Source organism: Kwoniella botswanensis, chromosome 1 (genome assembly GCF_036426115.1).
Source record: "Kwoniella botswanensis chromosome 1, complete sequence".
Taxonomy (NCBI): domain Eukaryota; kingdom Fungi; phylum Basidiomycota; class Tremellomycetes; order Tremellales; family Cryptococcaceae; genus Kwoniella; species Kwoniella botswanensis.
Window position 1 is genome coordinate 13,537,160 of NC_088599.1, and position 24,614 is coordinate 13,561,773.

General features: G+C 44.7%; 9 protein-coding genes across 9 annotated transcripts; 4 read left to right on the forward strand and 5 right to left on the reverse strand.

The window, feature by feature from the left end:
• Positions 1-79: 79 nt before the first annotated feature.
• L199_005111 (uncharacterized protein) lies at positions 80-793 on the forward strand (the record flags this gene model as incomplete). The annotated part of the gene is made up of 4 exons (XM_064890826.1): positions 80-213; positions 313-422; positions 484-545; positions 647-793. 4 exons carry the CDS (start codon positions 80-82, stop codon positions 791-793), a joined length of 453 nt encoding a protein of 150 aa, XP_064746898.1.
• A 234-nt stretch (positions 794-1,027) lies between these two features.
• On the reverse strand, positions 1,028-2,174 carry L199_005112 (uncharacterized protein; the record flags this gene model as incomplete). The annotated part of the gene is made up of 4 exons (XM_064890827.1): positions 1,028-1,417; positions 1,544-1,651; positions 1,775-1,853; positions 2,017-2,174. The coding sequence occupies 4 exons, from the start codon at positions 2,172-2,174 to the stop codon at positions 1,028-1,030; spliced, it is 735 nt and encodes a 244-aa protein (XP_064746899.1).
• A 609-nt stretch (positions 2,175-2,783) lies between these two features.
• L199_005113 (uncharacterized protein) lies at positions 2,784-5,445 on the reverse strand (the record flags this gene model as incomplete). The annotated part of the gene is made up of 4 exons (XM_064890828.1): positions 2,784-2,969; positions 3,083-3,347; positions 3,432-3,573; positions 3,651-5,445. The coding sequence occupies 4 exons, from the start codon at positions 5,443-5,445 to the stop codon at positions 2,784-2,786; spliced, it is 2,388 nt and encodes a 795-aa protein (XP_064746900.1).
• A 1,284-nt stretch (positions 5,446-6,729) lies between these two features.
• On the forward strand, positions 6,730-8,437 carry L199_005114 (uncharacterized protein; the record flags this gene model as incomplete). Its single annotated transcript, XM_064890829.1, has 4 exons — positions 6,730-6,775; positions 6,888-7,008; positions 7,082-7,784; positions 7,853-8,437. 4 exons carry the CDS (start codon positions 6,730-6,732, stop codon positions 8,435-8,437), a joined length of 1,455 nt encoding a protein of 484 aa, XP_064746901.1.
• Positions 8,438-9,233: 796 nt separating this feature from the next.
• On the reverse strand, positions 9,234-12,718 carry L199_005115 (uncharacterized protein; the record flags this gene model as incomplete). The annotated part of the gene is made up of 13 exons (XM_064890830.1): positions 9,234-9,341; positions 9,445-9,543; positions 9,633-9,703; positions 9,782-10,029; positions 10,093-10,154; positions 10,213-10,817; positions 10,880-11,407; positions 11,501-11,663; positions 11,718-11,777; positions 11,832-11,860; positions 11,932-12,117; positions 12,176-12,239; positions 12,308-12,718. The coding sequence occupies 13 exons, from the start codon at positions 12,716-12,718 to the stop codon at positions 9,234-9,236; spliced, it is 2,634 nt and encodes an 877-aa protein (XP_064746902.1).
• Positions 12,719-13,889: 1,171 nt separating this feature from the next.
• Positions 13,890-15,562, forward strand: L199_005116 (uncharacterized protein; the record flags this gene model as incomplete). Its single annotated transcript, XM_064890831.1, has 3 exons — positions 13,890-14,227; positions 14,329-14,950; positions 15,023-15,562. The coding sequence occupies 3 exons, from the start codon at positions 13,890-13,892 to the stop codon at positions 15,560-15,562; spliced, it is 1,500 nt and encodes a 499-aa protein (XP_064746903.1).
• A 702-nt stretch (positions 15,563-16,264) lies between these two features.
• Positions 16,265-17,905, reverse strand: L199_005117 (uncharacterized protein; the record flags this gene model as incomplete). Its single annotated transcript, XM_064890832.1, has 3 exons — positions 16,265-16,770; positions 16,832-17,541; positions 17,622-17,905. 3 exons carry the CDS (start codon positions 17,903-17,905, stop codon positions 16,265-16,267), a joined length of 1,500 nt encoding a protein of 499 aa, XP_064746904.1.
• Positions 17,906-19,006: 1,101 nt separating this feature from the next.
• On the reverse strand, positions 19,007-19,723 carry L199_005118 (uncharacterized protein; the record flags this gene model as incomplete). Its single annotated transcript, XM_064890833.1, has 2 exons — positions 19,007-19,344; positions 19,444-19,723. 2 exons carry the CDS (start codon positions 19,721-19,723, stop codon positions 19,007-19,009), a joined length of 618 nt encoding a protein of 205 aa, XP_064746905.1.
• A 533-nt stretch (positions 19,724-20,256) lies between these two features.
• Positions 20,257-24,406, forward strand: L199_005119 (uncharacterized protein; the record flags this gene model as incomplete). The annotated part of the gene is made up of 15 exons (XM_064890834.1): positions 20,257-20,648; positions 20,708-20,798; positions 20,856-20,997; positions 21,068-21,324; positions 21,416-22,097; positions 22,161-22,264; positions 22,321-22,413; positions 22,490-22,617; positions 22,683-22,917; positions 22,997-23,107; positions 23,175-23,252; positions 23,320-23,439; positions 23,519-23,731; positions 23,894-23,993; positions 24,081-24,406. 15 exons carry the CDS (start codon positions 20,257-20,259, stop codon positions 24,404-24,406), a joined length of 3,072 nt encoding a protein of 1,023 aa, XP_064746906.1.
• Positions 24,407-24,614: the final 208 nt, after the last annotated feature.

Below are 24,614 nucleotides of genomic sequence, written 5' to 3' on the forward strand. Positions count from 1 at the left end.
AACAACAACTATACAATACAGTATCATATTCGTCGACCTGCTAAATCCTGGCTTGCTTTACAACCTTCTCATCGACAACATGCCTCGGCTGAATTCAGCGCTCCCAGCTATACCGAAAACATATCCGGTACAAGGATACCGACATTTCTTGACACCGCTTAGAAAGTTGATCTTTGACTATGATGCCGAATCACCTTCGCAGCAGGGTATAAGGTAAGTGGGAGGGATCAACCAGAAACATGCGATATAAACGCTCGATCTCACACCGTCACCGGAATCGTGTCCTAACTGAAGCTGCGTACAATCTGTTAGATCGTTCATCAAGAAACCTCTGATAAATCTAGCCCGAGAGAACCCAGATGTTGAGTTTGTAGTGAGGAGGCTGAAGAGGGGGAAAGCTGCGGTCTTGAGAGGACATTACGGTGAGCCTAATCGCTCAATATCACCTCTGGAAATGAAGTCCGCTGATGAGATAGTCTTCAGTTAATGGTCGAGATAAGGTGATATGTGTGAACAAGTTGGAGATGGATGGTGTGTCGAATAAGGTGAGCCGAATCAAGCTTTTGATTGCGATCATACTCCATGTCGATCAATCATATGTACGAGTTGACTTGATGTTGACTTTTCCCCTCAATCCCGCCCATAGGTCAATCTGTTACTGAATTCATCCGGAGCCAAAATCAAACCACTCAAAAACCTCACCTTGGAAGCTGCACCAGCATCAGAATCAGCTCGAGGAGTCTGGTCCGCACTCCATGATCAGACAAAGGACGGACAAGGGTATAGGATATAGTCATGAGATCTGTATGCATTGTATAAGTATCCCAGAAGCAATCAATTATGATCGATATTTTCTAAAAAGTCCCTAAATTTTCCAAATCTTTCCTTTTCCGACAATCCATATCCATGGCTAACTCAGAGTTCTTGGAAGTACCTACCACATGTAAAGGTCTCATGAGCTTCAAGGTTCACGAAATAGCTTGATGAATGGGATTGTGAGTGGAAGACAGCATCAAATGACCATTACTCACTCATCGATTTGCCAAGCCTGTTCCCAATACTTGACATCCACTTTCAATCCCGCCTTTTCACTTTCGTTAAGTATCCTCTCGTGCAATTCCAGGTTTTTCCTACACAGGACTAGATCCTGTTTTCTCATTCTCAACAAAGGGCAGAAATCGTTCCCACCATCTCCGATGTAGACGATCTTGTCGAAGGAATCTTTACCGCCATTGGCAGCTAGGTAAGTATCGAGTTCATTACCTTTGCACATGTTTGCCAGGCAGCCTACGGAACATCCATGAGGAGGCTGGTCGGCGGGCAATCTCCGTCCAATGATCAGATGATCCGGAGCGGAAAGATTCCAGTGAGCTGGGTTGGTGATGATTTGGGAGAAGAGGGAGGTCAGACCGTGTTTCTACGGACGAAAGATAAGTCAGTATGCCATGACAGTATGATAGCACGTTGGTGTCCGTGGAAATATAGCGGAACATGAGGGGTTGTAGTAGGATATGCGAAGCAAGTTTGACGAAATCGTACTCACTTCGAGGATAGTACCGATGTAGACTTCATTGGAATTGGACAAACACAAGAAAGTGGTGTCCTTGGATCTGGCTTGCAAAGAAGTAACCGCACGTTTCATGGCTGGGTGCTATGAATATTTTGGAAATGCATATCAGATACTAGACTGTACTTTGTGAGATTGAAATCGAACATGAAAACGATAAGGAATGACCATGTATGGTGTAGTCACAGACACAGTCTTTGTACTCACGAATGGTAAGATCCTGAGCGCTTCTAAGACATCTTCCTTCTTGAACCCCTTCTCATAAAGATCTTTCATAGTATCATTACTGCATTGTACCATCGATATCAGCCCCATCTTCGATAATCACGCTCGTCAACACCCCATCTCACCCTCCGCGCAAAACAATATGACCAGCTCCCTGCCGCTGCCCGCCCCCTTGGCCCACCATCTTCAGCCCTTCCGCGTGGGCCCATACTATTGACACTCACACTACATCAGGTGTGCATTGCATACCGGTCCCAGCCGATTTTCTAGTCTGCAACAACCTCCTCAATTCGGTTGATAATACCTCGAAAACCCATCGGTCGGTATCTTGGTCTACGAAGGACCAGTCAAAGTCGAAGACAATAAGTTGTTTTCCGGGCATATCGGAAGGGGTGATACGAGGATAGTGTGAGTGACTTATACGAGGTGTAGAGTATTCTTCAATGGTTTCTTGTATACAACCTTGGAAAGATATGAAGGTGAGCAAACGTTTGAGTTTGGTCTCTATCTCGAGACTTTTTCGGTGAACTCAGTCCAGGCACGGTTGTGAGTTAAGCGGATGAATCAACAATTAATGGAGAGTGATGGGATTAGCTATGGAGATCAATAGATGTCTCTTGAAGAATCGTCTGCATAAAGCTGATCTCCATTCTATGTGGTACTTATTTGTTGGAAAAGTGTGCACTGGTACTTCAGCATCCATAACACATCGTGACCTACGACCAATGCTCGATGACATCCGACAAAGGATGTATTCTCGAGATTGGGTACTGATGGATCAATTGGGTTTGTCACAGAAAGGAAAAACACCTCACGTGCCACCTATGCAGAGGAAAAGTATGTATATATGCATACTGATTGTCCATGATGACCCTCAAGGCCCCGAAAGAAACATGTGTATTATAGAAGAGATATATATATATCCCAGTATATATCAAGGTAATTCAAAGAGAAATCATGGTATTCCTTCTTTGTCTCCTCTGAACTGAATTTATAGTCCCAAACCTGATCTGACAGCATCGGTCAAAGGCCATGACGAACCTGTCCAATCTCCATCTATAGAGAAGACATTACATCCCCTGAGACCTACTTGAGCGGCAAATTGGCCTTTCAAGTTCATCGATTGGGTGTCGTCGTAGGTGATGATTTGACCGGATGAAGAGGATTTGAGCCATGGCTAAAAACGAAGTAAATTGGGTCAGTAAGACAGCTAGTGAAGGCCCCAAATGCGATGTTGGGGCCATGCGTATGTGAGATGAGATTCTCAGTAGAAAGATAGCTTTTACTTACGGTACTAGAACAGCTATCCCAGTGTCTAGTGAATCCACCTTCACCCACGTATTCTCCATCTTCCAGCGTTAAAGCACCTTGGTCAATGAGAGAATAGAACATGACTTGACCATCGGACGAGCCTCCGTTGTCATTGTAGATAGTAACTTCCGATGCTCGACCTTGGATCCTGGTAGAGTTAGAGCTCTTATGGGGAGGGGAGGGGAATGAAGATCTTCGACGTTGTTTGAGGGATGAGGCAGTAGACTTTTGAAGGTATCCGTAGCTAAGTAGATGGAAAGAAATTAACGATTGGTCTGAACACGAAACAGATAGCAGGCGAATCAACTGGGATATAAGAGGTACTCACGCTGGCACGCCCAGAGTAATCTGATTGGCAGGCATACCAGCACCTGTCCAAGATGATACAGCTGCATAGGCATTAGCCAACGGTTGAGTTGAGTTTCCACAAGCGTCCGAGAGAGGTGCATTAGGTCCAGGAGTCGAAGAGGCTACCAAAGATCACAAAATCAGTATCACTCTCGCTCCTTATCCCAGGGTTTCGCTAATAGGGATTGAAATCACTTACATCCCCAAACATCATAATTCATGATCAATATCCAATCAATCACTTTTGCGAATTCCGACACGTCACTCATGGGGGAACCAGTCGAATCGGCAAAAGGCCAAACTTGAGTAGCAGTGGTGATTAGCGCACCGGTCGGAAGGGCTTCTCGAAGTTCTTGCAAGAACAGGAGGAAGTTTGCCGAATCATTCGAAGAAACAGCATTTCCATCTGCACCTGTTGTTCCTGGATATTCCCAATCGATATCAATACCATCTAAATCATACGTGTTATACGCATCTAGGATGTTCTGAACAAAAGTAGCTCTTGAAGCTGAATTACCACAAATGGTAGAGAAGTATGCCGAACCTGTCCATCCTCCTATAGATAATTTAACTCTTTTACCATTTGAGTGTGCAGCAGTCACCAATCTATTCAATAAATCCTCGGAATCATCTTGAGTGAATTCTAAACCATTGTTCGATGTGGGCAAGGCAAAAGCGAAATCTACTACATCGAATCGGGTAAAGTCGACTGATTCAGGTGGGAGATGGGTGGCGGCCCAATCAGGGTAGTAGGCTGCCATGATGGTGGATCCGATCGCATCTAGACTGGGAGAAGAAGTGGCTGATGCGGCTGAAGAAGTGGAAGTGACGGATGCGGTAGCAGAGACGTTAAGGGATACGGTACTGGAAGGTTCGAAAGAGGTGATATTGGAGGATGTAGAAGAAGCGAAGTCGGATGTGAGAGTTGAGGTAATGTTAGGATAAGCAGTCGAAGAAGCTGTGAGGGATGATTGAGTAGAGGTGATAGCTTCAGTCTCATTCCAGGTAAGAGATGCGGTTTCGCTAGCTGTTAGAGAGACAGTTTCACTAGCTATTGACGAGGCGGTTTCATTGCCTGTTACAGACGCGGTCTCGCTGGCCGTTATTGAAGCAGTTTCACTAGCGGTGATTGACGAAGCAGAAGCTGTCGAGGAAGCAGAAGCGGAGATTTTACTCGACGAGGAGCTCGATCCTTCTGTAGAGGAAGCGGAAGAAGAGCTCAACGACGTCGAAGCCGATTTTGATCCTGAGTGAGAGCTCGAGGTATGCTGTGAATCTGTGATACTACTTTCATAGTCTGACCACGATGACGAAGCGGAGGCTGAAGCTGTTATCGAAGGTGAATGGGATAAAGAAGATGAGGGGATGTCGGATGAGTAGATGGAAGAAGAGGATAGATATGATGAACTTGCGTCTATTGTCGAAGAGGCTAGGGACGATGTCAAGGATATAGAAGGAGAGTCGGATAAGAAGGTGCTAGAGGGAAGGGCTGATTTGCCATCATACCCCGATGATAAGGCCGAAGCTGAAGGATAGCTTGATGATGATGATGCTTCCGATGATGTAAGTGACGCAGTATCCCATTCGGAGCTTGTACTTGACGAGCTAGAGGATGAGAGTGAAGAGGACACGGGGATAGCCGAAGGTGAGGCGGAGGCAGAAGCAGTTCGAGTGACTGAGCTGGATGCAATGGAAGCGGTCGAAGTTGCTACAGACGTCGAGGAACCACTCTGATCTCCATCATCCGATCCACTATCTCCTCCTGATCCTGGCAGAACCACTGGTACTTGATCTGTAGGCTGAACCCAAACCGTGTGAGTTGCCGTACGCTGTACTACAACAGTAGTAGTTGCAGTGATGGGCATCAGCCTCTCATCCAGATGAGGGTGATGCTGAGGTTTTCTAGGGAGGTTCCTATGCGCTGATACGTCCGCTGGGGCAAAGAGGAATGAAAGGGCGAAAAGGAACGAAGAGGGCTTAGTGAGTGGATGCATCGTTGATAGATGTATGTTCTGATAATTAAGCTGTCCAGAGCTGATAGATGTTGTTTTCCAAGAGCCGGTCTTGAGTATCGCAGGTTGACAGACAGATCTACTGTCTATTCGAGTGATCGTTACGCCCTGCTTGGGCTTGTATTATAATCTGAGTAGGGAAGGATAGAAGGAGAACGATGATAGAGAGAAAAAGAATAATGATGATGAGGAGGATAGTATAAAGAGTGGAATGAAGAATGTACTTCTTCTTTTGATTTTGGTTTTTGTGATTCAATCAATTTGGATTTGTTAGATCGTAATGTCGCAGTATCATTCTATGATTCCTGTACTACCTGCATCACTAATTCATTCCATAGTGTTGCTGCATAGTATCAGGCTTGAAGGGTTTGTATGAAGGCGTTGTAGGTGACGTGTGGGGAGGTAAGGGGATATTAGAATATTAGGGCAAGATGGCTCATCTAACTGCCCAGCGGGTAGCATATCCTTCAATGGATGGGTATGCCAATAGCTCCGCATCTTCTTGCTTCCGATAATAGCACATAGGTGGTATTTTAGCTGAGAGAATATTTCGAAGGGATGGCTGAACAACATTTAAAGAATGTCGTGAACCCCGACAATTGAGCCATCTCATTTTTTCAGGTTTGTTTGGTTCCATCCATCGAACACCTTTCCGACTCAGGCACAACACGGTAAAAACGTGAGATACCGCCCACTAGTACACGATGATCATTACTTGTGGATGTCATTTCGTCTCCGGGTTCGTGGATCATATGTATGAGGGTACATATATAACACCCAGTACTGGTTAATGATCGCCCAGGACTGTTGTTCTGATGAACAAGAGACGTAGTGTACTATTTTTGATTGATACCAGTCCTTGATCTCGAGCAAATGAACGACTGTCATCATGTGTGGAGGCCAGCGAGCGAATTGACTATGCCAGAAACACATGGAATTGGGTACAACACATCCATCGACTGTCTGACGAGAAATTGTATCCCAGATTATACCAAACAAGCATCGACCGCAAGAACAGTGGTACAGTATGCCCTCGGCCCATATGCCACAGCTGCCTCCGCAAAATGTACAAGACCACACAATCGTTCGCTCCTTTCATAGATCCTTTGAAAGGTATGATGTCGATATCAACAAAGGATGTATCCATCACAGCGTGCCAACGAGCCGACCGGAAAGGCCAAATTGAAGTTGGAAGGTAACGATCAAAGATCAAGCTCATTGGACTCAATGTTGCTCTGAATAAACATTCTCAAACCAGTACGTATCATGCCTTCTTTGTTAGACCTAGAAGACGAGACCATACGAGCCATCAGTCGATATACCAATGAAGACACTTACATCCCCATACCATCTTACGGACCACATTATCAAAACTTCAAATCTTAGATCAACCCTAAGGTCAGTCGAGACCTTCTGTCGTTCAGAAGTACCTGTAAGAATCCATAGTCTCAGTAGATTGGAAGGATTACATGTCAAGGCTACGCAAGGGACAAAGATAGCTAAGTGGATGAGCGAGGCACCTAGAGAAGTAGAACAAGGGGTCAGGTTAGTGAAACCAAAGATCTCGTATAAGCCCATGTGATTTTCAGAACGATAACTGATCTCACCGGTGTGATAGACGACTTGAAATATGTGCTCCATTCTTGGCAGGTTCCGATTTGATCAGCACCTTTTCGGCTCTTATCATGTTCTTACATCGATTTGAGAACTTGAAAGAATTGGTTATCCGAAATAATCCAAATACATCTTGTTATCACTTACACGGCTACACTACCAGTCCAGATCAATTACCTGGAATGCTCAAATTGCCTTTATTCCCTTTTTTACCTAAACTACGTTCATTATCTGTCGAAGTAATGTGCCCATCATGCGCTGAGCAGATTCCAAAAATTCTCGTCCCTGCTGCACCGAATATCCAACATCTCAAACTTTCCGTTTATGGTCTACCCAAACCATTACCTCTTGGTCAGTTTACCGGTGCTGACCCATGGGATGAGAGTCCAGATCCTTCAGAGGTTATACGGGATATGGTGACCATGTGGTGCAAGAACAATCAGAAGGATACCATTGGTCTGAAAACTCTGTATATAAGGTATTGGCCCAGACCTGATGAACGGACTCGTGATCGTTATAGATCGACCATCCGGAAAACTTCAGAGGCCTTACCCAACCTTAAAGAGTCGGTGATCGTTGAATTCAACGGTATCACCGGAAATCTAAAAAGTGGGATTAGTGTCAAAGCAAGATGTATCCACGATATATGGATATTCGAATGCGATGCGACAACAGATGAAGGCGACGAAGCTCGATGTTGCTCGTTGGTGAGTGTTTCGATAACATCGTGACGCAGGTCTATTGGGTTAGCTGATATATATGAGTTTGTTTTTAGGAAGAAACACTTGTAACTTTGTCGCTGCCACCGAAGATCAAGATATTTGATCCAATCTTCGTACTCAACTTTCCGTCTAAACGACCTACTATACCCATCGCGTCGACCGGACAGACACGCTCGTTGTACTCAGCCAGCCGATCAATAACGCAAAGACCAACTTTGGAGGAGGTCAAAACTTTTGAGAAGACCTGTAGAGTTGTCATCGAAGCCGCCGCTCAAATCATAGTTGACATCGTTCCATCATTGGAAGAGGGTTTCTTCTGGGAGAAGGGTACAGAGCTTTCAAAGAAAGATTGGTATCTTTGGAAGTGGAAGAAGGTGATCGTTAACGGGATCTCAAAAGTTGAAGTCGACCAATGTCCGGAGATGATGTCAAGTGCTTTTATTTCTGGTAAGCCCCGTGAGCCTAATAACTCTCCCAGGATTGTACATACTCCAAGTGGGATACCAATGGTCATGAACGATGACGGTGAAGAGTCCGAAATGGATGAAAGCGAAGCCGAGGCTGATCTGGCAATACAAATGACGATGGGCTTCGACGTTGAGGACTTGATGATGTTCGGACCTCATATGAACATTTAATCCAAAGCTGCTTTCCGGAGTCTGCTCAATGCAGAGTTGAATGACGAGTTTTCAGTTGATGGATCGATCTTGAGAGACAATATATGAACATTGTGAAGAATATCAAATCTTTGTAGATATCGTACCATGAATTTGTGTTCTATATGTATACGTATGTATGCACACATTAAAACGGCATTCAGCAATTTACAATACGAAATCACATTTTTACCAACCTACTTTTATCCAGTCTGCCGTGTACCATATATCTTATCAACCTTGAATTTCCAAGAAGGGAGTTGGACATATTCACGGTTGAAAGTCCAGGTCGATGGATATCTCCTCAAACGACCCAGGGGAATTGATAGCTGTCCTAAATCCACATACACACAGTGATTCCGAACTACGCTGCGTTGCGGAAGGATCAGACGCTCATCCCATTTTACCGTACAAGTACTGGCACACGATCAGTTGTCATAGACTTATCGATTAGACTCATTACATCGCGCTACATGAGATCATTCTCTCATACTTATCGTACGTAAATATAAATAGTATAGTATCATATCGATCTAAACGAAAATTATTCACTCGCATTAGCATAACATAAGCACTAAGTGCAAATTCCCTAAGACTCCTCTATTCTTATTAAACGATTTAGTACAGGTATATTCATATTTTCAATCCAGGCCAATCGATACATGGTATATTGCTTGTAATTCTCCACCACATAGCGATCATAATCCCAATTCTACAGCATCGTCTGTGCCTTGTAGTGTACTTCTGCTTCCGAGTTTATTCTAACTTTTTCATGTGATCATCGGATTAAGAACGATAGGCATAATTGGATGAAACAAGCGATCGTGCAGAAATAGAAGCCGTATGCGTACCCTGTCGGATTGCCATTGATGGATGCACTCCATACCTAACGAAATTACGGGGGAAACTTTAGAAACTGAACCAACACCAGACGCAATACCACAACTGATGCGACTGTGGTGGGATGTGAGAAGCGAGGAGAGACTTACAGCACCACCAATGATAGGCCCAAAGAATCTAGAAGCAGATACAGTGCTTTGAGCCAAACCATTTGCTAAGCCAACGACGTGAGGCGGTGACATTGCGTTCTGTTGGTCACAATAAAACATCAGCTATCGACATAAGACCAAAATGTGTTCTAGGTAGCTGATCTAGACAGCTGATTTATTGTACCCACGATGAGAACCATGACAGAGGTATAGGCGAAAGTACTGGCACAGTACCTTATAGCAGTGATCAAGGTCAAACCTATCATTCAGAATTGGAAATTGACAATCAGCTTCCTCTCTGCTAGAATCGCAAAATGGAAGGTAGAGATGAACCCACCAGTCATGAGCATGAATCCACCCTCGGAATCAGGCGAAGCTATTTTATGCAAGACAGGTAGAGAAAAGTACGCAGGGAGGTACAGGGCGCTCCCGATCCTGAACATTTGAAGATGATTGAATTTCCCTAAAGGTGGACCTAATCTCGGATAAAGGTAGAATTGGTAGACTAGTTGACAGCAGCACATGATCGCTACGAGGAAGGAGAAATGGGCCGGATTGAGACCTAGACCGCCAGATCGATATGGTCTGTAAAGGTGATAAAATATCAGTAAGTTGGCCCAGCTTCCACACTGAATGAATGATACTTACGTGACGAGGAAAGAAAGGAACACTTGATCATGAATCGTACCATGTAACGCAACGAGGCCGTACTGTAGAATTATTGAATTAGCTAGCAGTCTGCGATTGGAACGCAATCTTTCAGCTCACCTGCATAATCATCAGGAAAGGTAACAAAGCGAAAGAGCTCGGTTGTTTCTCTGATACCTGCTGAGTACCGCCCGGACTAGTAGGCACAATCGCAGTACTCGTCTGACCTTCAGCGATCACGCTTAATCCACCAGCGGCTTGACCGGGTCTTCTGTCGGCTGGAGCAGGGAAGAACGGGTCTCCGCCAGTTTCTACTGAGGGTGATTCACCTTCATAGGCAGCAGCTACAGCAGGGGGAGTTCGTACACCGGTGTTCGAGAAGATAGCAGGCATGTGTCCCGAAGAGGTACTGAATCTTCGACCGCCGTGGGATACCGATAATCTATGTCCACCAAGGGGTTTGTATATGGATGAAGCACCCGATACAATCCTGTTGGGTCTAACACTAGGTTTTCTATGTCCTAGACTTGCTCTTGGATCATCAATAGTGGAACCAGGTGTGAGTCCAGGTGAGGGTTGAGGAGTTTCATTCTCTTCATCAATAGCTTGTTCTTCTTCTGTCAATTCTCCTTCAGTCTCATCTTCATCCTCAAAGACCGCGGTATCTTGAGCGACAGCGGCGGAAACCCATAAATCGTTGATGTTGAAGGTATTTTCCTCGTTAGCTGTTTATAATGAGTAAGCTTTCCGCAAGTGACGTTTTTACAAGTTACGTGTCACAGCTCACCTAAAAGGAGTTTCTGTGCTAAGCCCAAAGCACCTCGAGCATGAGCACCTTCTTCTTCATCTTCTTCCTCATCTTCAAGTCTTGGTATAGCTGCAGAAGCTCGTCTAGCAGCTTCCAAAGCAGCTCTAGCAGCCAAAGTGGGATGTTTGGATCGAATACCACCGTATCCATAAGCCGTACCCAAGCTTGCTCTACTGTCTCTTCTGGCGTGAGGGGTGGTAGAAAGAGCGGGGTACCCGGCACCGTGAGAAGCAGCTTCGGTTTCGCCAGGAGAAAATGCAGCGTTTCGCCTGATACTGAACGATGGAACTCGGATGGCTGTTCTGCTGGATGGAGCAGGGGAAATGGTACGTTCGACAGCAGGTGATGCTCCGGCCAGAGGTTCATCCTTTTCTACGGTGAGAGCGATACGAGATCCACCTCTTACACCACCATCCCAAGAAAGGAAGCAAGCGAGGATCGCGCCAGCGACGAGAATTACACTAGCGATAAGGGTAGGAAGGACGTAAGGGAAGCCCTGGAATAGACCTGAGAAGGAAAAAGGATCATCAGCTAAACGGTTTACAGCAGCTAAAAGACGAATATGCGATCCTCCAAAGAGCATGAAGGGTGGACGCTCACCAATCTTGCTCAAGAAGGTTCCAGGGAAATTGTCCACAGGACTTTCAAAGACACCACCGATGATTGGGCCGATGACACCTCCAAAACCCCATGAGAATCCTAACACAGCATACGCTCGAGAAGCATTGGTATCATCTGTCAGATCTCGAATGGATCCTCGGAACTGAGAAGGAGATTTAGCTATTTGCACGGTACCATTAACGCTGTTGACACCCACTACTCCAACAGCACCACCAAAGATACCTTGAATCAGTCTTACACAGATAGCCTCGGGCAGCTATCGGAGAGCATATCAGTTAAGGGATCATGGTGCGCAGAGCAGATTACATACAGATTCAGAAGTACCAAAAATGGTTAAAGCTAAACGTCCAATTCAGACCATCACACATGTCAGCTGACCTCTTTGGTATACACCACTGGTGACTACTCACCAATTGCACTTCCCAGTAAACTAGCTACCAAGACCGCTCTTCGTCCATGTCTGTCTGCTATACTACTCCATAGAAGAGAGGTAAAGAATTGCGTGATGAAAAAGACCGAGACGAGATTACCAGTCCATAATCCGACGGCTGCCTCTGTTTCACTGTTCTTCTCTCTCCCGGATGAAATGAAGAAGCCTGACAAGTAACATTAGCGATATGTGGCTCGAAAGGGGAAAGGTCTGAATACGCTTACCTTCGACCATCTTGAGCAAGAAGGGGGTACACAAGTTTGCAGAGAGCAATTCGGATAACATCGCCTAAGCAGATGAAGATGATTACTGTCAGTTACATCCAGTTTGTGTGCGTAGAGCAAAGGGAAACTCACGATACACATAACGATCATAGGTAATACAGGTAGCGGAGTAGAATAAGCAGGTCTGATTCCAGGTACTAACGTAGGTAGTTTTGGTTGGAGATCTTCATCATCCACTAAAGGCGAACCTATATCTACTCCACCACCTGGTGTACCTCTGCTCATCCTTCTCCCACCTCTGCCATAACTTGCGAAACTGTTTCTCACTGATCTCCTATGACTTCTGGAGGCCGCACGAGGAAGTGTACCACCCGATCTAGCTTGGAACGATGGCGAGCCATTAGGGGAGTTGAGGTTGAGGTTGTTAAGATTGCGCTGGACGGTCGGGGAGGGCGTTTCGGTGGATAGGGCTGAATCGCCCAGGAGATCGGTCGCCGTTGGTCGAGGGGGGAGGGATATCTTGCTAGGCGGAGTGGCCGTCATCTCGCTACAGTACAACTACCTCCTCCGTAGTGTGATGAGAACTATCGTATGGGAGAAGGAGAAGCAGCGAGCGGCAATAGTGGGAGTGGAGAAAGATCAAGGTTGTATCGGACGATGTGGTGAATGGTTCAATTGACTTTGAGTTTGTGTCCACGTGGTGATTCATAGAATGGACGCGTATCGTATCTAAGAGAGCACAGTGGATGAACGAATCGTGAATACATACACTCGCGACGAACCGGATTGCCGTAATGTAAGTGAATGGGAGGAATTAGTATGAGATGCGGAGTCAGAGTGACACTGCAGGAGTAGGAGTAGAAGTGGGATGTGTGAGCCGAGAGACACAGTCTGATTGGGTTTGTGGGTATGTATAGGGAGATACCAACCTGGCTCGGGTGTTTGTCGGTGCATCATTCAACTTCAACCCTGACAGGACAACAGCTTGCAGGTCTCTGCTGCGTGCTGCCAATCTGATTGCTGATCATTCCTCGATCTTGACTGCTCACTCGTGATTCTCAATCTATGCGGTCCACGCATACGATGGGCTTACAGCTGTGGGCCTCGAGATAGACGACACTTGGATACTCACATCGTCTGCTCTGAGAGGAGTTCAGGGACGTTCTAAGATACATCTCAGAGTGCTCTCAGAGCGATGATCCCGTCAAGTATACTGTTAAACATTGCCTGCCGCGATCTTACCCGACACCTGTTCCAAGAGCTGTTCTCAGACCGTTCTAAGAGCTCGTTCTCAGATCCTTAGATTCTCGGAGTGCGTACCAACTTCTCCTTGCTCTGATCTGATGCTGTGACAGAATGGAAAAAGGTTATTTTACCCTGAATCTGCGATGTTATCTCTGTTGTTACTGTTCCCTCCACATGCTCTTTCTGCTCTTGGTATTCACTTACCGAAAAGTAACATCGACGAGCATCATTTTTCGCAGGTCGAGATTCTAGAGCGATGAATCATCAACGAACACATAAATTACAAAGCAGGAAAGATCAAGGTATAAATACCAGGCATCTTTGCGAATTTTCTCCTTCTAATCTTTTCCTTTCCACACAAATGCAACATTCCGATCTGCTTGTTGCCGTGAAATATCGTTAATACCTTTCCACTGCTTGTCTACAACAACGTTCCGATATATCATACTACGTCAAAGACTTGTTAAATATGTCTGAATCAAGCTCCAGATCCCTCAAGTCCGTTCATTTCGCCGAACCACGTCCATACCTCCATCTCATACCAGACGAACTCTTGATCGAAGTGGGAAAATACCTATTACCAACTACCAAGTTACCCCTTCCATCCTTACAGCCTCATTTTGAAAACTATAGACACCCTTTCGACCGACGTGGAAATTATGGAGATTATATATCCTTTAGGGAATCGTGTCATAAGGTATCGTGTCTTTTGAAGCCGATCGACAAGGATTTTGAGATTGAGATTAAGAGTAAAGAAGGGTTGAGGAAATGGGTGAATGCACCTAAAGAAAAGCTAGACAATGTTGTGTAAGTTCATTGAGCGTTTGGGCTCTTTAATCTCCCGAATTTCATGATCTGATCTATAAGTGTCTCGCTGACATCTCCTGCGCCTCTTGCTTTTCGTTCAGTCGACTTCGCCTTAATTTTACTCTAGACCCTACCGACGATATACCCACAGTTTCAATCAGATTTTGGAACGAATTCATCTCGCTCTTACTAAAAATGCCCAATCTTGTTGAACTATACTTCACCTCAACTCCATTCTGCTATCATGGGAAACATGGTCATACCCTTTTATTCGAATTACCAAACTCGAACCAGTCACCTTTAAACAGTATCATTTCATTTGGTAACGAAGTGAAATGTCGGTGTTGCGCCGAACATTTAACTCGTCTATCAACTTGTATGCCCAATCTCAAACATTTGAAATGTACTTCTCAAGATAGTGTATCTCAAATTAATACTGATGACGATTTTGAACCTTACGATTTCATGATCAACAATGATACTGAAAATTTAGAAACTTTATATTTGAAATATTGGGATTTAGACACATTTGATGAAATACCTATGGGAGAATTACATAGCGGTTCTCCAAAGTTGAAAAAATTGATTTATTCATCGCATGCTATCGAATCGCCCTATACGCTCAGACAGAAAGGTCTGGTCGAAGCCGTCCAGGATGATGATCAATGGCATTTTAACGTTGGGAGAGAGATGGGTTCAGATTTGAATTTGAGTGGAACTTTGGTGAGTGATCTGTTTATGTATATTATTATCCACTTGAGGGGAACAAAAGATCTGACCTGCTGTATCAATCAGAGTCTGTTCGCCGAAGAATGGTCTCAATTCAATAACATGGAAGAATTCGATCCTGGACTGGTCATGATTCCTGTTCAATACTATACACGGACCATTTATGGTAAACCTCCTGAACGGAACTCGGATCCGAGGTTTCCATACGCATTACAACAAGTGCCTCCGGAAGTGCTCGATCAAATTCGAATCGTTGGTCCGGAAGAGTACGAGAGGGTATCGAAAGAAGCAATGATAGAAGCTACAAAAATCATGAAGACCAATTGGACAAGTTTGGAAAAGGTTTATTGGTGGCAAGATAGGAACAAACGACCTGATTCACCTACGAGAGATTATCTTAGATGGACCGCTGTGATTACCGATGTGTCCTCGACTCAATCAGACGGAGACGGTGAACTCATGAACCAAGCTGAACAAAGTCCGAATGGTATACAGGTTGTGATCGAAGGCCCGGAACTGATGTATCATGATCTGATTTGGTCAGATGAAGGATCGGTTCCTCCCGATGTGGAAGAGCCGCTGGATGAGAGAAGTGTAGGAAAATGAAAATAAGCAGATTGAGCAAATTCCAGAATGGAATGGTGGGATCGCAGAACCTATGAGGAGGGCTCCGTAAGGAAAAGCGAATCAGATTCAATCAAAGAAACAAAAACCCAAGGCGGCAAATTCGACTTCGAGCATCACGTTAAACACAATATCTCTAGTCATCAACACCTCATCACTTTTGCTCTGGATCCGTTTGGCCGAAAGCTTGCTGAGACGCTTTGCGCATGGGTGCTTGAATCCAAGTAGGATCCATGACCTTCTCAAACCTGTTACCTCTGCTATCCTGTCAACGGCTAAAGAATTCCAAGTGGCCTTGACTCGAACTATTCACCACCCTACACCTCCCATCTATTCAAACAAGTCCCCTGCATCCGCTATTGTATTTGGCTGTCAATGTGTTTTGATATTGCGAACATCTATCTCGCTCTTTGGAGCTCCATACTAGCCTCGCTCATTTGCCTTCCTTACTCTGGAAACCAGAGTGATGCGATGTTCATGATTGCATAGAAGGGAAACGTCGATGTACGAATGCGGCATTGGACAAGGTCAGGTACTAAAGTATGAAATCGTACTTTCAGGTAATTAAAATGTTTGATATGCATGGGATGTATACAACATAATATAAAACTAATTCACACTTCATAGCATCTCGTGAGGTTTACAATTTAAACATATCATCATGTCTAAACGCAATTCTTTAATCTAGTTATCATCATCATCCTCACTTCCAGAACTACTGCCAGTCTCTGAATCAGAGTAAGGATAATCGTCGCCACTAGGTAATTTAGGTGTTCTTCGTCCTTCTCTTGAACCTACAAATTCAGGAGGTAAAACCCATGGATGTTCTTCTATGCTAACTTTATTTCCTGATTTAGTCCAATTCCATTGTAACCAATCAAATTCATTGGTCTCTGATCCTCTTTCCCATAATGCCCCACCTTCCAATGTAGGAAAATACTTTAACATAGTTGTCGCGATAGCAGCGGCAGCATGTTGAAAGTTGACTTCGTACCCTGCTTGTTCGGCTTCATCTTCTTTGATAGCAATTGGATCATTATCGAGTCGTCCTTTTAGCCACGATCGACGTGTCTGGGTGAGGGTGGCTACCTTGTTCATAGGTCGTATGTAGTCTAGCTCGATGAGGATAATTGGATCGAAATATTTCAGATGGGTTGGACTGGATTCAGGACAAATCTCCTTCACGACGTCTTCCGACAGAACGGAATGCGAAACGAAATCAGTCATAGAGATATCATATCAGCTTCTGACAAACCAAATGAAGGTTCAAGATCAAGATAAAATTCACAAAAGATTGATATCCATCTTGACCAGCTTCTACTACTTGCTTTTTGACTTTGAAATTCCATTCACCTTTTCGGTTCTTACGACCTTTCACGGTTATACCAGCAGCGAGCATGTCTTCATTCTTATAGTACTGCGTTGTCCTGAAATCTTCCAATTTAGGCAAAGAATTGAACGCTTCCTTGATGGTACCAGTCCAACCTGATTTAATCCTATCACTGCGCAACGGAGGGTATTTCAGATATAAAGTCTTCAATTGATTTCGTCTACTGCCACTTTCGTCATCTTTACACCAGGTATCAATGATCTTCTTAAAGCTCTCGGAGGGGCTATAGTCGACCGTATCACTTGTATATTCTTCAGGAGCTACTAGCCTAACTTTGAGATGTTTGAGTAGTCTGGCTGCTGGGAGTATCATATGAGGAATAATGATCGAACAGGCGGGACAGTCGATGGAGATTAAGAGCGATTTAAGATTGGTCAATATGGGATATCGAGGTAGTCTTGGTGCTTTTTTCAATTGAGATAAGTCATAGTCGTAATATGTATGACTACATGAGAAACTCTCATCCATGAGTAATTCTTTCAAGGAAGGGAAGTTGTGAAGAAGTGTGGAGAATGCTGCCCAAGCTGAGGTTACATCTGAGCCTGGACGTTGAGGGTGGTATCTTAGTCGACTATCAATGTAAGTAGAGCATAGGTTCAGCACATAACGATGAGTCATGAGCATGATAGAGAGATAACATGGATCACTGACCTGACTGCCTTTTCCACCTCAAGGGAACTTTCGTTCAACCAATATTTACATTTCATCCGGTCTTTGATGTAAACATGAATATTCTCCAATCCACAAACATCGCGTATTCTCTTGCAGGTTGATCTGAATGCTAAGAGATCTTTTGCAGAGCTACTTCTGATATCTCCTCGGAAGTTCTGCCAATGTGGTCCATAGCTGGGTATAGGAATGATTGAGTCACGATTAGTGAAGTAGGCGATACGTTGTAGTACTTCGTCAGTCAGGTCTAATAGATGAGGAGGCATTTTGTAAGTATGCGAAGCCTGATGCGTCCTGAAGGTAGGAGCGGAAGGTAAGTAGTACGATGCAGCTTGACAGTCTTGGGTGGGTGTGAGTGAAGGAAGTCCACAGCAGAGGGATGTGGAATAAGGAAAAAGGAAAGAGGAAAGAGGAAAGAAGAAAGAGGAAAGAGGAATGGCATCCATCCACCTCCACCGGTAAGTTACCAGTGTTCAGGAACACAAGATCGGCGATCACCAAACATGCAATATCAGATATGGATAGACTGGAAAGAAAGTTTGAAAGATTGTGATATGTTACCGACGATCGATGCACTGTCTTGCCATGTATCTGATTCCATCCCGAAATAGCATTTTGCTGCATTACAGGTTGCACCATTCCAAGAAGAAAGATTATCTGTATCATACAACAGAGCCGGTGGTCTAGCCTTATATATCCTAATCGTCATCTGAACCATTATCCTCAATATCGATACCCTCCGTTGAAACCTAGTTCATCATCCGTATTTTCAGTCCCCGCCTGTCTGAACAGCTCAAGTTCGAGACCCAGACAATAGACCGGCTCATCAGGAACACTTGAAGCTCGAACGAAGGTCTCCTTCCCCAAGTTCAATCCTCTGGCGAAATCTGTTGCCTTAGATGCACCAGCTTGAGGGTTGGGATGGCTCGAAAGAGTCGATTGGTAACCTGTTGGCAAGGTAGATTGTACTATTTGTTGTAAGAGCTTACAGGAGCTTGATGTCTGAGCTCTACTGATCGAGTGACAGAATATTCAAGTCATTGAGGATTGATGGCCTGCTCCACTTCATGGTGAACCAAAATTATCAGAACGATCTCGGTGAGTCGTGGCATGTTCGCTAGAGGATTGCAAGTGGTTCCTAGGTACAGTACATGAGCATGCATGCATCAGATCAGACATTTGATCTCCGACCGGTCGATTCGTACGACTCATCCTGGTCTCGGATCCAATCCCCTTGAGCTGTATATCTTCTAAGAATGCCTCTTTTGTGCTGTAGTCCTTTGGAGACATCGCCTGTTCCTCTCAAAAATAGCGAAGTGATCGGACAAGTTTGACCTTGATGACGAGCGGACCAGGTATTCAGAACCTTACTGAGGGTTGTCGAGGTCCCCTCCGACCAAGAGAGCTTGAGATTGCTGAGGAATGGGCATGAGGGAATAAAATGTCGCGGTACATGCCTTGAGCAGCAGATACGATTTAGCAGAAACGATAATGATTTCACGTGAGGGAAGGATGTCGCCGGCTGGTGGAGGGAGATGTTTAATGAGATTCTGACCAGGTTTATGGAAGCATAGGGGTAGGTCATATATTACGAGCTCTTCTAAAGAGGTGAGCTGAGACAGAAAGGTGATGAGTGTGTCCCACATGGTTATCGCATTGTAATTCGGATCGGACGAGGGGTCCGAGTACCTCCAAGAACCGATATCTAACGAAAGTCGTCTCATATATTGAGGAATTCCTTATGTCAGCCAAAAATCTCTCCGGAAGCTATTGTTCCATCATGAGAGATATGGAAACTACCTACGTAATTGCCCCCTTGATGCGAGAAGGCCTTGACAGATGAGGCTCAAGACTTTTCCATTCGGAGATTGGCAGGTGTAGGCCTCGTAAGGGAATGGTGTAAAAGGTTCTTCTACAGGTCTGTTGAAGATGCTGAAGGTTTCCGTTGTGAACGGGTCGATGGGTGAGTAAAAGTCCCCGAAGTGAGGAATCAAGGAAGGAAGCGGGATGTGAGTATCTTGATGGACGAAACGAGCGCTTCGGACCAGCACCTCGTCCGGGAAATCCAAGATACCCTTGGACATGGTGAAAGACAGAGCAATTGACAAGTGTGATACTGTGAAATAATATGCAAGATCAGATCTTCGAGATGAGCGAGGATGAAAGAGAATAGCAAAGAGGAAGGAAGAAGATGATGGTTGTGGTACTTTACGAAAACCCATCTTGTGTCAAAAGGCTAAAATGTCGATCAAACACACTAAACACACACAATCCAACGCATGGGCGAGACCAAACATCGTGGGGAAGCAGGTCCTGTGGTGAGTTTTGGATATGAATATGACCCTTGTCATGGATATGTGTGCATACTTCCTCCTATACCAAGCATCCTGACATGCCCAATGCATTGCCAGTCCCGTTGCAGATACTGTGCAAACCGACTCACTCACACTACTGCCACCATTCCCGCGGTGATTCAGGGTTCATACTGACACACCCACCCATTCAGGAGTCCCCACACGACGTCAACGCTCAACCACAACCACAACAGAGAAACAAACCCATAACAATCTTCATTTGTTACTGTTCCATGTTTTGTAATCATCGATGAGGAAGTGCAATGCCTTCTAGACCTCCTTCCACCACCAAGTCATCGCCTCAGCTGACAAATGTACCACTACCGGTAGATGATCAGCCTGAAGCTGGACCTTCGACCGCTTCTTCGCTTAGCTCAAGAGCTTCAACGGTCTCGTCGATAAAAGGCAAAGAGAAAGCTGTAGCGGGTGACGATGGCTCAGACGATGAGGACTATGACGACGACCTGTCTGTAGATGATGCAGAAGGGGGAGAGGTCTCTTCAGATCAGGATGATCAGATACAAAATGGTGATGATCAGACGAATGGTCAAGGTGGTGAAGACTATGAAGACGATACTATAGCAACAGAAGAAGACGATGAGGATGATGAAGAGGGGGAAGAAGAAGAGGACGAGGATGAGGAAGAAGAGGAACCGTAAGCTACATCCTCCAATAGGACGCTAGCTCATTAAGCTGATTCTACGATCTTCATAGAGCACTCAAGTATAGCCGGTTGAAAGGTCGTATACCGGAGATCCTGGCAAAAGATACAGCTTCTACAATAGCTGTATCTCCCAGAGTGATAGTAAGCTAGGTTGTCCTTGAGGATCACAGGGACCAAGCTGATATCAGTTTCTCACAGGCACTGGGTACGCATAATGGTATGGTGCATGTTTTGACGTACGAAGGATCCAAAGTCAATTCGTTCAGACCTCACGCAGCTAGTGTCACTTGTTTAAAGATGGACGAGGATAATGACTTTGTAGCTACATCGAGTGTAGAAGGTGAACTTGTTTTTGAGGGGACTCCATTCCCTTTCTCAACGACTCACGCTGACTTCGTTCTTTTACCCAGGTCGAGTTGTCATACATTCCCTCACTTCAACGGAATCATACGCTTTCGACTACAAACGCCCAATGAGAGCTATAGCCTTGGAGCCAGGATTCGCAAAGAAAAACACTCGTGCTTTTGTATGTGGTGGGATGGCCGGAAACCTTATCATGCAGGAGAAAGGATGGTTAGGGTATAAAGAGCAAATAATACATTCTGGAGAAGGACCTATCTGGGCGATAGAGTGGAGAGGAAATTTGATAGCTTGGGCTAATGATCTGGTAAGCAGTTAATGTAACCACTGATATAATGATTGTAGTGGAATACGAAAGCAGAGCAGGGCTAATATGACTTTGTCCGGATTGTCCATAGGGAGTCAAGATATACGATACCACCACTTCCCAGCGGATAGGCTATATCGACCGAGGAGCACATGCACCCCGAGCAGAATTGTTCAAATGCACCTTGCAATGGAAAGATGATCATACACTTATCATCGGCTGGGCAGACCACATCAAGATCGTTCGAATACGAAATCGAGCAAAATCTCAGACTAGTACAGGTCTTCCAGCATTAACTGTGGAAATGACCTCGATATATCAAGTGGATTGTATGATATCCGGATTAGCTCAGTTCAATTCTTCTTACGTGGTATTAGCATATATCGCTCCGGATACATACGAGAACGAAGCTACGGATAATCCAATGGAACAACGACGTAAAGCTGCTAATCGACCTGAACTTCGGTTGATCGATAAAGGCGAAGAAGTTAATGCGGATGCCTTGAGCTTGACAAACTACCATATGTATGGATGTAACGATTATTCGTTGATCAAATCGCAAAGGGAGAACGAACATGTTTTCTTCGTAATCTCACCCTCGGATGTTATTGTGGTAAGACCAAGAGATGAGATTGATCATATCGATTGGTTGGTGGAAAGAGAAAGATACTCAGAAGCTTTAGAATCAGCAGAAGAGTTGAGGAAGAAACATGGGAATGCTCTGGATGTAAAGACTATAGGACTAAAGTATATGAACCATCTCTTAGCACAAGGTAAGAGAAGTTACGTACCCCTTCATATATATATATACAAAGCTTATGATATTATCACAATAGGTCATTTCGAACAGACTGCTTCACTTGCACAGAAAGTGTTAGGACAAGATTCAGAAGCTTGGGAAAAATGGATATACACTTTTGTTCAGCATCATCAGTTACCTGTAAGTTCAGCTCGATCCGTTATGTCTGTTGCGCCAGGCTGACATGGGTTTTGTAGACCATCATCCCATATATACCTACCAAGGATCCCCAGCTAGGCAAACCAGTCTATGAGATGGTATTTGGACATTTGTTGGTGAACGACAGAGCGGTACGTTTCATATTTTACTCTCTCACGATAAAGATGCTAGTGACAGCTGACCAGTTTCATCTCTCTCACATTTCAGGCTTTACTGAAGACCATAACTTCCTGGCCAACAGATATATACGATATGAACACTGTCATGGGAGCTGTACAAGGAGAATTGGAAGCCACTAAAGATGACCCAATCCTCCTGGAATGTTTGGCTGAGTTGTAGGTTTCTTCCCATATGCTTCGCTTGAATCATAGGAAAAACATGTACTGACATCTTGCCGTAGACACTTGATCAACCGACAACCGGCCAAGGCCTTGCCATACTTCCTTCGTCTACGCCAACCTCATGTGTTCGATCTGATAAGAGAGCATAACCTGTTCACCGCCGTGCAAGACCAAGCTTTGTTATTGGTCCAGTTCGACCAAGAACGAGAAGTGAATAAGGAAGAAGTTAAAGGAGATAAGAGTAAACACGGCGCGGCTATTGAGCTCTTGGTGGATCACACTCATTCCATACCTGTAAGCGTTACCAGCCCTTTTTCTTTTACCCAGATGAAAGCCCTGGAGTAGCTGACACCCCTTCTTTTGGACAAAATAGATTGATAGAGTGGTGCATCAATTGGAAGAAAAGCCAAAATACCTATACATGTATCTAGACGCGCTGTTTGATAAAGATCCTCAATTCTGTCTACCTTATAGCGATAGAATGGTAAACACTACCCAAGATAAACCATTCGTCAAGCTGTGCGAGTGTTGACATGTATTGCACTATCTAGGTCGAGCTCTATGCGGCATACGATCTTGACAGGCTGATGCCTTTCTTACGAGCTAGTAACTTCTATGATCTAGAGAAGGTACGCTGCTATATAACCTTGACGCGAAGATATCGCAGTTGACAAGTCATCTCGAACTTTATCTTAGGCCTATGAGATCTGTAAAGAACGTGATCTAGTAACGGAGATGGTCTTCTTACTTGGTAGAATCGGTAACAACAAGAAAGCATTGATGTTGATCATAGAGAGGCTAGGTGATGTACAAAGGGTAAGTCACAACTGACCATCGCAAGATTCCGCTACTTTATGCATGATCAACGGTACTAATTTCGTTATTGCGAGTATAGGCAATCGATTTTGCCAAAGAGCAATCTGACGAAGATCTTTGGGAAGACCTCTTAACGTACTCGGAAACTCGACCGTCATTCATCAGAGCTTTGCTGGAACATGTTGGAGCTGAGATCAATCCTATCAGGTTGATCAGTAGGATCAAGGATGGATTGGAAATTCCGGGATTGAAAGAGGGCGTGGTCAGGGTATTGATGGGGATGAATCTCCAGGTGAGTATCTTGATCTGTCTCTCGTGGTGGTTGGGATTGTAATCCAGCTTGAGGTGGTCTTTACCTGAAGATGGCAGACTACTCAGTCTTTCAATAGGGGTGTTTCCAAGAGAGCATGACCATATCAGGTTGAGCTGATCGTATGCTTTCTCACTGAAACAGGTATCACTCCTCGAAGGATGTCAACACATACTCAATGGTGATTGTAGCAATCTAGCGTTGGAGTTGCAAGCTGCTCAAGTAGGAAGTACAAGATGTTCTCGTGAGTCCAGTCTACCGTCACTCCGATATCTTCCCCAGATCATCCTTTCCACTGAACGAATTAGAGCTAATGGATCAAACCTTTTAGCCACATCAACCTGTATCATCTGTCATCTACCTCTATTCCTGCCCTCAACCAAATATCCCTCTCAGACTTTGGTCCTACTATACTTATGCCAACACCTGGTCCACGCTCAATGTGCATTACCAGAAGATGTCGAGTTGCCTCAAAGACAAGAGAATATAAACGTAACTTATCTGTTGGCTAATGGTGCTAGTGGTGCTAAAGGACAGAATTGGAAATCGAGAGCTATAGGTGGGAAGCTGGGGTATGCAGCTGCTGTCAGAGTGAGAGTGGGGAAATGTCCTGTATGTGAGAAAGGTGGCGGAAGGCGGGCAAGTAAGATTGGTTAGATTGTGATGATCCGATTAGAGGATATAGACTTTCCGGAGCAGATGATTGATAGGGTCAAATGCTATCACTCTATCGTTTGTACAAATAAGTTTAGAGTGGATAACCATTATCTCATATGTACAAAGGCGCATACGGTATCTGTACAAGGCATGTTCTACATGCATCCAGTATCTATAGCTAACTCTATGAGAACGTCATGATATAAGA